Source organism: Pan troglodytes, chromosome 2 (genome assembly GCF_028858775.2).
Source record: "Pan troglodytes isolate AG18354 chromosome 2, NHGRI_mPanTro3-v2.0_pri, whole genome shotgun sequence".
Lineage (NCBI taxonomy): Eukaryota > Metazoa > Chordata > Mammalia > Primates > Hominidae > Pan > Pan troglodytes.
In genome coordinates, this window is record NC_086015.1 from 126,218,710 (window position 1) to 126,231,141 (window position 12,432).

At 48.6% G+C, this 12,432-nt stretch overlaps 1 protein-coding gene across 5 annotated transcripts in view; it reads right to left on the reverse strand.

Annotated features, from left to right (window-relative positions):
• Window positions 1-12,432, reverse strand: part of SEMA5B (semaphorin 5B) — a 119,562-nt gene that overhangs the window by 46,785 nt on the left and 60,345 nt on the right. For 4 of the 5 annotated variants that reach the window (XM_016941758.4, XM_016941757.4, XM_016941755.4 and 1 more), the window contains exon 2: window positions 5,308-5,469. The exons of the other annotated variant lie outside the window; for it this stretch is intronic. In XM_016941758.4, the coding sequence (XP_016797247.2) occupies window positions 5,308-5,431 (124 nt within the window). In that variant the 5' untranslated portion in view covers window positions 5,432-5,469. The remainder of the gene's footprint in view (window positions 1-5,307; window positions 5,470-12,432) is intronic. 5 annotated transcript variants of the gene reach the window in all.

Here is a 12,432-nt window from a genome sequence, read left to right on the forward strand (position 1 = left end):
TTATTATTAGTGAATAATACAGTCTTAACTAGTTTAAGCCCTTGTTTTTCACATCTCAATTATATTAACTAAATATAATTCCTATCCCATACAGTTTGGTTTCTCATACATACAACCAAATACTCCCAAGACAAACAGAAATTTCTATTTCTAACACGTCTGTCTGATTTGATGTTAAAATAATTCCAGAATTTCCCCACCAGCAGTGCATAGCCAATCCAATTATCCCGAGGGTTGTATAGTATCATAGAAAGCCCTGAGCTTGGGAGGCTGCTCTACCTGGTTGCAAACCTTGGTTTCATCACCTGTGAAATAAGGTTAATAGCTTCTTGCTTAGAGAGACTGCTTTGATACACCCAGAACTAAGTCTGGTACCGAGTAGGCTCTTTATGAAATCCATTAATATTAGTTTACTAGTATATGTAAAACATATTCCGCTAGTTACCTAAGTATCTGTTCATTCATTTATATAATACTTCACTGAGCATTTACTGAACACCTACTATGTGCTGGGCCCTGTATAGATGAGAAAGCGGGGAGGAGGGAGGTTCACAAGACAAAACCATGGTCCTTGCCTTCAAGGAGCTTACAGTCTAAAAGAGGAGAGGAGACATGTCTCCAGTGAGCACAGACAGTGACCCATGGCCCCGGGTCTAGATGGGGAAGGGGGCACAGATGGCCAGTGCCTTGCCCTGCCTCGGGCCTGCTTGGCATTGGAGCTAGGGCAGGGTGCTCTAGGAGTGGGGGAGGGGAGATGCAGCACCAGCCAACTCCTGCTATTTTGGGAAATCTTCAGCAGTGAAGAAAGCATTTTCCCAAATCTTTGGCCAGAGCTTCTCTTGCCTTCTCTCACGCTGCTGTCCCAGTTCCCAGTGGGTTCTGGGTTTGGGGTCACTCTTATGGTGCCTGGAGGCGTGTGAATGCACGCACATGTGTGTGAGAGAATGCATGCCCATGCACACGCCCCCTGAGGCCTCCCCACCTTGTATGGGACTTCTCCTGGGCTCATTTTCCCAGCACAGAGATTAGGAAGAGGGTTTGCTGTTACAGGGGGAGTGAGTGAAATTGGCGAGTGACAGTGAAGGAGCGCGGAGAAGTGGGGGCAGGAGCCAAGGCCGGAGCAATCAAGAGGCCTGCAGCTACACAGCGACCGGTGCCCTCTGCTCAGGGGCGAAGGATGACGGAGACAGAGGCTAAGAGAGTGTGTATCAGAGCTGAATTCCCCCACAGAGCGCAAACCGGTCTCCCAACAGGTGCCCCCTGCACAACCGAACCCTCCCCCGTTTTCAGACGGGGGATTGCCCAGACCACCCCGGGGTGGGTAGCAGCTGAGTTGCTGCACTGGGACCATTCCATTCAGCACGAGGATGCATCGGGCCGGCTCTCCTGCAACGTCCAGCAAGACAGATGCATGGGTAGAGCAGCGGGAAGCAGCTGATGTGAGTGCCCTAAAAGGGAAAAAACGTCCTGGGAAAGCGGGTGACGGGCTGCAGTCAGGCGGGTGTCTAAGAGGCCTCACGTAGAAGGCGGAACTCTCTTGAAGAGTGCTGTTTCAGGAGAGAAGGGAAGGACAGGACATGACGGGTGGGGACAGTTACATGCACGGATCTGACCACATCTTTCTACTGTCCATGTGGTCAGATCCGGGCACAGGTTACCTCTCCAGGGTAACCTCACACTTCTTTTCTTTTTAGTGAAAAAAACCATGAAAGGGTGTCATCAGGAAGAAAAAGACAACTTATGACCCTAAAAGATGAGGGCTTGAGTACAAATGCCTGGAGCATATTGACAGCATGCTAGGCACTGTGCTAAGTAAGCTCTTTCCCTGCAAGATCTCACAGCAGCTTTGCAAGAAGGCCAACAGGTGCCCACATAAGCATCATTCTAGAAGCTGAGGCACTTGCCCAAGGTCCCCCTGCCACTGCCAGTGAAGCTGGGATTTGAATCCGCAACTGTCTGCTGCATAAGCCCACACCCTGGGCTGCTACACTCACCATCCTCCCTGGAGGACAAACTGGCCCCAGCCCTATCGTTGCATTCCACAGCCCTGGCTCCACGTGCTCTCCAAGCAGCCCTCCCAGTTTAATTTGGTTTTCTGAGTTGGCTTCCTTACTAGGGAGAGTGCTTTCTAGCTATAAATTATTAAGCTGACTTCCTGCTGCACACCAGCCTCTTGTGAATTTGGGCTGTGGGAGGCAGTTTTTCCCGGGTCCTGAATGGCTCCAGAGAAACAAATTCTAGAAGTTCCAGATGGAGAGGGCAGACTCTGGAGCCCCAAGCCCAGAGTGATGACAGCCACCTGGCAGCTTCCCCCAGCCCAGGCCTGACAGCCAGGGGCCAGGGTGGGTGGGAAGGAAGGCGATGCTTCCTTTAGTCCCCACCTCCAGCTCAGTCCATGAGGACCTTTGGGGAAGGTGATTCAGGCCAGTCCTCTTCCCCAGGTCCCCTCCATCCTTGCCTCCATTCAAAGTCTCCACTTGGCTGCCTGCCTGGGAAAGGGGGAGAAAAAGAGAAGGAAAATAAAAGAAGAGGAAATAGAGGGGAAACCAAGAGCAGGGAAGAATGTGTACTGTCTGTAGTTTGGCAGGAAGGGAAAGCATTGTGGGGGCAGCCCTCTCCTGCCCCTGCCCAGGGCCACCGAGTATGGTGGCCCACAAGTGGGCTTCTCCGTGGGGGCGGTGAAGGCATCTTCCCACCCACATATCACTCACCACTTGTGGGGCCAAGCTTAGCCCAACTCAGCACAAAGATAAGATTGAGATGCAGATGCCTTCCCATTGCTCTGAATAGAGCAGATTTGATACGGATTTTCCTCTTTTCTTCCCTTTTAGACCATCTGGGGGACTGGGGCCCAGAGGGAAGATTTGGACCAGAGAGGCAAGGCAGAGGGAGGAAAGCCTTCCTAGCACTTTTCAGCTCTAAAATCGGGGGAGGGGGAGGGTATGGGGAGCCTCTCCTACCCCCACCCCCTTGCCCTCTCCCAGGGGCAACTTCATCCCCTGCCTCTGCTTTCTGCAATCTGGGCTGAGTTCTTCTCTCCTCCATATATTCCTAGAAACCTCCAAGTCACGCATGTGTGTCATGAGTGTTCCGGCAGTCCTCCCTGCAGTCCCACCCACATCCCTCCAGCTGCAATGGGGAAGATAAAAGGAACAAGGTGATGACCAAAAGTTTAACAAGAAGGGCTCTGACACAGATTACATGGTTCAGCACTGTACTTTATAGATGAAGAAACTGAGGATGGGAGGAGACAGCAAGATTGGGCAGGGAGCTCGCGGCAGAGACTAAGTAATAGTAGGATTAAGTAACAGTGACAACAACAATAACAACCATGTTATTGTGTACCCAGAAGTGGTCTATGCTCTTTATATTATGCCGTTTAATCCAAACAATAACCCCGTGAGGCGGGTATTGTAATCGTCGCCATTTCGTGGATGGGAAAACTGAGGCACAGACCAGTTAAAAGTAACTTGCATGAGGTCAGACTGGTAAAAGCTGGATTCAAACCCAGGCAGTTGGGCTCAGGAGTCTGCCCCTTACTCAATGCCAGCACACCACACAGGACACAGCCATTTAGAAAGTGACATTATTTGACATAGCCATGTGGGTGGAGCCCAAGCCACTCCAGGGAATGTTTGCAGATGGCGAAAATCTCATAAACATGGTCTATAATCTTCTGTATTTGTGATCATAGAGACTGGTCTTGCTCCTACAAACAGAGTAAGTCAACACACGGTAAGGAATGAAAACAAGAATATAACAAGAATGTTTACACCACTTGGGAAAACAAAGTGTGAACATTGTGAGGGCAATTGTGTAGAAGACAGGCATGTGGAGGAAGATGGACCAAATGCATGCACAGAGAGCATGCAGCCATCAGGGAGAACCAGAGCCCTGCCTCATAGAGTAGCAGTGTGGCTTAAATGAAATAAGGTGAATAGCATGTTTGGTTCATGCCTTGCACAGATTAGCATTACAAATGGTGGTGGTGGTTTCACTAAGGTAATATCATGAGTAGGATTTTGTTTCTTATTTACCAAACATTCTGTAATGTTTTATTGTTTTTGCAAGGAAAAAGAAAACAAAGGGGACTTGCCTACTTTAATTGCTGAAATTAAATGCTAAGGATGTCGCCAGACGCAAATCAAGCTTATCTATTCATTAGAGCAGCCTCCTTTTCCTCCTCCCCCTGGGCAGGCTCTCTCCGTGGAAACATTTCACTATCAGATATTCAGTTGCTGCATAAAATGAAAACTGCATTTGAAAACATGCCCACAACTCAAAAACAGGCAGCAAATCCAACTAAAGGCCTGGATTTTCTTGGGATTTCCAGCACCAATTCAGTTGCTCAGCATAAATCTTTGTGGGGAGGGCCCATTTCTACTCACTTCCCCCAGTAAGTTTCTCCACATCCAGAGAGTTAGTTCTCTGTAATTCAAAGAGCTCCTACAGAGATGGATGGTGGTGATGCTTACAGGACGGTGTGAATGAACTTAATGCCACTGAACCGCATACTTGAAAATAGTTAAAATGAGTTGGTGGGAATGTAAAATGGTACAGCCGCTGTGTAAAACAGTCTGGCAGTTCTTCAAAAAATTAAATATAGAATTACCATATGATCCAGCAATTCCACTTCTGGATATATACCCACAAGAACCAGAAGTAGGATATCGAAGAAATATTTGTACACATGTTCATAGTAGCATTATTTACAATAGCCAAAAGGCAGAAGTAACCCAAGCGTCCATCAACAGATAAATGGATACACAAAATGTGAAAGATATATACAATGGAATATTATTCAGCCTTATAAAAGGAGGAAATTCTGACACATGCTACAACATGGATGGCCCTTGGGGACATTATGCTAAGTGAAGTAAGCCAGCCACGAAAAGATAAACACTGCATGATTCCATTTATATGAGGTACCTAGAGTAGTCAAATCCATGGAGACAGAAAGTAGAATGGTGCTTGCCTGAGGCGGGAGGAAGCCAGAGTTATTGTTTAATGGGTGTACAGTTTCAGTTTTGCAAGACGAAGTGTTCTGGAGATGGAGGGTGGTGATGGCTGCATAACAATGTGAGTGTACCTGATACTACTGAACCGTGGACTTAAAAAGGGTTAAATGGCCAATTTCATGTTATATATATGTTACCACAATTTTTAAAAAGGAAGAGCTGCTCAAATACAGTGGACTGAGGTCCTAGGAGGTATGCTGATGATGCCCCAGATGAGGGGGTCTTCTCCCTGCTCTCCCCTCAGTCTGGTACCTGCTGCAGCCCCCCACGCTCCCCTGGGCACACTTACCCCTGACCAGTGAGAGAAGCCAGCCCCCTACTGTCCGTCCACACCTTAGCTGTTGGGCTGGAGTATCAGGCCGCCCAGGGACGAGATGGTGGGCAACAGGAGACGGAGTGAAGCCACAGGGCATCCAAGAGACACAGGCCAGGCACCAGCTGGAACCACTCACTGAAGGGGGAGAATTTTGGGTGAGTCATGGATACATGATGAACCAGGCAAAAGAGATGAGGTCAGATATAGGCCAGAATGCCCCAGGGACCACATGGTTGCTGCTGTGTTTGTTTCTTGGTGCTGCTTTAACAAATCACCACAGTAATGGCTTGAAACAAACTTTTTTTTTTTTTTTTTAGGCAGGGTCTTGCTCTGCTGCCCAGGCTCTAGTGCAGTAACATGATCACAGCTCATTGCAGCCTTGACCTCCTAGGCTCAAAAGATCCTCCTGCCTCAGCCCCCCAAGTAGCTGTGACAACAGGTTGCACCACCATACCTGGCTAATTTTTAAAATTTTTTGTAGATATGATCTCACTATGTTGCCCAGGCTGGTCTTGAACTTCTGGCTTCAAGAGAGCTTCCTGCCTCAGCCTCCCAAAGTGTCTTCCTGCCTCTCTCTCTACAAAGAGACTACAAGCGTGAGCCACCACACCAGGCCTCAAACACACATGTATTACCTTAAGCTTCTATAGGTTAGAAGTCCAACATGGGTCTCAGTGGGCTAAAATCAAGGCATTAGCAGGACTGCATTCCTCAATGGAGGCTCTGGGGGAGAATCCATTTCTTCACCTTTCTCAGTTTCTAGAGGCTGCCCACATTCCATAGTTAAAGCTAGCCACATTGCAATCTCTAACCCTTCTTCCACTGTTGCCTCTCCCGTGGACCACAGCTGGGCAAGGTTCTCTACTTTTAAGGATCCCTGTGATTACATTGGGCCCATCTAGATCATCCAGGATAATCTCCCTACCTCAAGGTCCTTGACTGAATCACATCTGCAAATTCCCTTTTGCATCGTAAGGCACCATATTCACAGGTTCTAGGGATTAGGACATGGACATCTTTGGTGAGCCATTATTCTGCCTGCCACACTCACCCTAGGGACTCCCGCTCAGTCATTCCCACATGGCAAACACATTTCTGGCATCCAGAGACTCATCTGTGACTGAATTTCTGAAGAAGGAGTAGCAGCCAGCAAATGGATCCCAGCCAGTCATGGCCACATGGTCTCAGGGAAGAAGGAGCTACTGCTGGAGGAACATCGGGAAGCCCGACATGCAGGCCCGGTGGGTGGTGGAGAGGGAGGAGCAGAGATGTGGAAATGACAGGCACAGGAAAGGAGAACAGGGTCTGTCCCGTGAGAAAGAGGACGGCCACAAAATGGAAAGGGGAGATTGCGGGAAGAACTTCCAGGTGAACTGCACTACAACAAAAAGAAATTCATCAACACCGGCACACAAGGTGATCATTATTCACTTCCCAAAAGGATTTTCCAAAGTGTTCTTTAAGTAATGAGTTCCACTGTGTTCTTAAAATAGGATTTACACCCAATTTTTCAGTAACACATAAAGGGATGCTTGTAAATCTATGGAAATGAAGTGAGACCAGTAACATCTGCTGCCTTGCTTTCTGTGCTGGTGGTGTCAGAGGGAGACAGAAAGAACCACAGACTGGGGTGATGGGCTCAGACTCTGCCCCAGCTTCCCCAACCCCCTGACCCCCCATGAAAATTATCCTATTTAATGCACACACCACCCTTACTCTCATTTGACACATGTATAAACTAGGGAGGCTAGAGAGGAGGGAAAAGTCACAATGGGTGGCTACAGGTCCGATCTGGCCCAAGGGCACTCTGACCCCAAAGCCCCATTCTTTTGGCCACTCACAGAGAGCAGAGACTTTTCAGGGTGGCAAAGAGTCGTGTGTGTGTCTGTGTTGGTCACAGAAGCTGCATCCCTCCTACACACTCAAGGAGATGAGCAGACAGCACCAGGGGCTATTGCTTACCTAGCAGGTCATTTCTGGGATGCTAATGAAACTTTCAATTACAGACCAAGCCTTTCCCTCTAAAGTTATTAGAGATAAGAATCCAAACTGGCCGAGTGCAGTGGCTCATGCCTGTAATCCCAGCACTTTGGGAGGCCGAGGTGGGCAGATCACTTGAGATCAGGAGTTCGAGACCAGCCTGACTAACATGGTGAAACCCCATCTCTACTAACAAACAAGTTACCAGGTGTGGTGGTCCGCACCTGTATTCCCAGCTACTTGGGAGGCTGAGGCAGGAGAATCACTTGAACCCAGGAGGCGGAGGTTGTAGTGAGCCAAGATTGTGCCATTGCACTCCAGCCTGGAAAACAGAGCGAGTCTCTGACTCAAAAAAAAAGAAAAAAAGAAAAAAAGAAAAAGAAAAGAAAAAGCTGTGATATAAGTGGCTGATTTTATTCTAAAGTTAATAGATATAAGAATCCAAATGGCCTGAAAGAGGTTAAAAAGCTGTGATATAAGTGGCTGATTTTGTGTGTCGTTGGGGAGCCAGCTGTAGCAGATAAGAAGGGAGACAGAGAACACGGGGCATCGGGAGGAGCAGAACATTTGACTCCCTTGGCTTTCTGGAAATATCACTTGGGCATTAAAACAGATCATATAGAGGAAGGTGCCATAAAAATATTGAACCCTGTTTCTACTTCTCTGTTGTTACACAGTCCAGGTTCTTTCTACCCTCTCAGTTGGCCCTAACTTTTCTTTCTGGTTCTTTCTCCCAAATGTGTGGTTCTCAAAGTTTCTATCCTCAATTCCCTCTTCTCTCACCGTAGCCAGTACTGGGTGGTCTCAGCCTCCCTCCCTCCCTCTCTCCCCAGGGCTTCCACTTCCACCCCTGCCCCACTAGCTCCGCAGATTGCCAGCCCTTCTCTTCCGGACTCCAGACCACCAGGCCGCCTCCGTCTCCATGTCATCCAGGCATCACTACTGCAGCCTGCCCAAAATAAATTTGCCATTTTTCTCCCTTAACCTACTCCTCCCATGTTCCTCATTTCTGTCATTGGTCCTACAATTTCCCCAAATATCCTGACTCACGTTTCAACATTCTCAGGCTCTCCTCTCTGTCTTCTCCTACAGGCAACCCATTGTCGAGTCCTGGCACCTGTACCTCAGTGGATCCCAACCCCAGATGGGATGGCAGGTGACATGTGACATATGAGCCAAGTATGTGGGGTGGGGGCAGAGGAGGATGGGAGGACACACGTTTCTTCTGGGTAGGACAGCTACCAGCTACGCAGCTCTACTTTCCACCAGCTAACTGTTGCTGTGTGAGGACACAGGCCCAGACCTGCCTATTTTTAAAGAAGATCTGCACATCTAGATTTATGTGAAAATTTTCCCATGTTTAAATGCTTGCAACCACTTGCATTTTTTGAAATCCCTATGTGCACCAAACAAAACATGTCTCTCTGTGACCTCTGGGCTTTGGTCTCTCTCTCCCACTGTTCCTTCTTTCCATTCCTACTGCCAAAATGTCCATGCCTCCCTCCTGGACAAGGGAACCCGCTCTTCCTGGGTTGCCCTAGCCAGCTTTCTCTCTTTACCCTTTGCTGGTCTCAAGGCCCCATTGAACAAATGTTGAGTTCTTTAGCTTCAAACTCAAGGCCCTCCAGAGAAAAAGAGAATAGTGAGGGTGAAGGAGACAGAGAAGAGAAGGCTGCTGCCACTCAGGGTGACAGAGCCATTAATTAACAGAGTTAAACATCTGGTGTTTAATTAACACTCTCCCTCCTCTTTCATTCTCCCTCCCTTTAACTTTCCCAGAGGGGCTCCACAGTGGGTGAAACTGAGCAGAAACCAGGAGAACAGCCTCCTGGCTGAGTCAGGGAGGGAGGGTGAGGAGGCTGGTGTTTGATTCCATGTGCTGGAGGGAAGAGGACAGTAGGGTAGCTTTGTGACTGGCTTACTTCACTTAGCATAATGTTCTCAAGGTTCATCTAAGGACAGACTAGGAAGAAGCAGCTTGACGTTTCAGTGGTAGGGACTGTCCAGAAGTTTCTTGGGCAGGAGCTGGGGGCAGGAGCTCAGTGCCTCAGATTATACAAGGAAGTCCCCAGCTCTCTTTGTGGCTAACATGATTGCCTCCCTGAAATTCATTCCCCCATTGTCTTCGATAATAAACTCCCACATTGCACAGAGTGGCAATGTTCCCAGCCTCAGGTGAGACACTTGCTTCTTCAGCCTCTTTTGAAGTTACAGGTGCCCAGGTCTGACCAAGGAGAAATAAGCAGAAGTCTGCTACAGGCTCTAGGAAGACATTTGTCTTCCTTACAAGAGATAGACTCAGTGGGCACCAATCCCTTTCCTTTCTCCACCTTCCTCCCTTGCATTTGAATGTGATGTCTTGAGCTATAGCAGCCCTGTTTTAACCATAAGACAAGAGACAAGCCAAGAGGGCAACAGAATACCTTGATGCTGTTGAGCCAGTGAGCAAAGACCAGCAGCTGCTGCCACTTCCGAAACCTCTTGTGAAGTGATTAAATGAATCTCTCTGTTTAAAGTTATTGTAGATGGTGTTTTCTGTTACATGCATCCAAAAGCACTCCTAAGTGATACACTCCCTACCCTAAAACCTCTTCTCTCTAGGGAGATAAGTAAGTAACCACTTATTTAATTAGAGTGGGGTAAAGTGAAGAGCAGACATGCTGCTCAGAGCGCCTCCCAATCTGGATGGCCCAGGACCCAGGATTAAGAACTGGAAAGCAGATAGTAGAGTGGGCCATGGCTACATGAGATGGGAGCTCTGAGGGAGTCCTCTCAGAGTCTGCCAGACAGTGGGAGCTCAGCCGACACAGGTTTGTGTGGATACATGAATGGCTGGATGTGCCACTTCTTGGCACAGGTGGCCCAGCAACAACCAGCTGGAAGGGACCCTCCAGCAGCTAACTTGAAACTCTCTGATTCCAGACCCTTCTCAGAAGGCCATGCTGGAACACCTCTCCCCTTTAGAAGTTCCCTCCTCCTCCCCACTTCCCATGATGCCCCCCACACTCTTATTTGGCACTTAATCAAACCTCCCCATTTTCTCCAAATATGGCTCTTGGTTTGACTGCAAACCCTGGGAGGCAGATACCACTTCCTTTTTCAGCCTCCAGGACCTACCAGTGTCTTGAACACTGAAGACAGTTGATAAATGTTTTCATTTGAAGTTGATGCTTTGGAGGGTGCAAAGAGGTTTGTGACTTAAAGAGTTGCTCAGAGAAGAGCCCCTCCTAAAAAGAATAGTCCCAGAAGTCTGCAGTACTGCCTGAAATTGTACTATCAGACATGGACTACATTGACTAGCTGGGTCACCTTAAGTGAAACAACCACTCTCAGCAACAGTTTTGTGTGATGGGAGTGCCAACTCAGCATGGAAATTCATTGTAAGAATGTTTATTATTATTATTATTTTTTTTTTTTTTTTTTTTTTTGAGACGGAGTCTCGCTCTATCACCCAGGCTGGAGTGCAGTGGCGCGATCTCAGCTCACTGCAAGCTCCGCCTCCTGGGTTCACGCCATTCTCCTGCCTCAGCCTCCCAAGTAGCTGGGACTACAGGCGCCCGCCACCGCGCCCAGCTAATTTTTTGTTTGCATTTTTAGTAGAGACGGGATTTCACCATGTTAGCCAGGATGGTTTCGATCTCCTGACCTCGTGATCTGCCTGCCTCGGCGTCCCAAAGTGCTGGAATTACAGGCGTGAGCCACCACACCCGGCCTATTATTATTATTATTAGAGATGGAGTTTCACTCTTGTGGCCCAGGCTGGAATGCAATGGTGCTATCTTGGCTCGACACAACCTCTGCCTCCTGGGTTCAAGCGATTCTCCTGCCTCAGCCTCCTGAGTAGCTGGGATTGCAGGCGCCCGCCACCACATCCGGTTAATTTTGTATTTTTAGTAGAGACGGGGGTTTCTCCATGTTGGTCAGGCTGATCTTGAACTCCCGACCTCAGGTGATCTGCCCGACTCGGCCTCCCAAAGTGCTGGGATTACAGGCGTGAGCCACTGTGCCCAGCCTTAAGAATGTTTATTATAATAAGCCTTTAAATGTGACAAGTCTTGGAAGAATTATCGCAGCAATTATTCACTTTTGAATGTAATCTTGTCGATTTTAGGGTGGTGAAGGACCTTAGATTTCCTCCTCCTAACTACCCCCACACGACTTCTAAACTATCTTCAGAAGTAAGCAAGGATCTTCTCGAGTTGAATTAACTTGGCATTTCCTAGGAGAGAAAGAGTAGCAGGTGCTGTTGGTGCCTGCCCCATTTGTGCGTGGGTGCACCCATCCAGACTGGCTGTTAATGGTTCACACCTGCAACCTTCTCCAGAGGCCTGCCCTTAACCCAGTGCAGACTCCTGGAGACTACAACCCTCACCACCATTCCAAAGCTCTTAGGTAATCACCAGCTGACAGAGGAGTATAGGAGCCCAGCCCCCACATCTCCAGGTGCAATGGATTCTGTGGTGCCATTCATGCTCCAGGGCTCCTCGTGGGATCGTGAGATCATGGGATCATGTAGCCTTGGCCTCATCCTGTGCTCTACCCTGGTTCTTCTGGAGGACACTACCTGGTCAGTCACTTGCTCAAGAATCTCTGCTCAGGCTTTGCTTCTTCCAGGGAACCTGGCCTGAGATAGGCCCTTAGGCCCTTTCTGCCTTCCCAGAGGAGGACCGAGAAGGAGGTAGGGGAAGAAGTAGGCTGGTGTCAAGACTAAGCTCTGCAGACTTCTCTTTTGGCCCAGGGCTCTGCCCTCTCACTCACTCTGCGTGCACGAGAGACCATGCACCGGGCCCAGCCCTCAGCCCGCCCAAGGACTGCAGCCTTGACCAGAGCTAGCACGTGTTCCACGCTCTCCTGACCTCCCCGGCTACCATCTTCTCTCCAGAAAATGTGCAGATCCGCTCCAAGGCCCAGCAACACTTTCCTAGAAAACTGTAAATCCAAAAATCAATTGGTCTTCATGTCACCACATTATCAGAATTGGGCCCCCAGGATGGTTTAGGCTCAGAGACTCACAGAGTATTAGTGTAAAAAGGGCCTTGGGAGGTGATGTAGCTACCTCCTTCACAGTTTAATTTGGATTATACTTCTGCATCTATGCCACTCCTCTCTCATTATAAT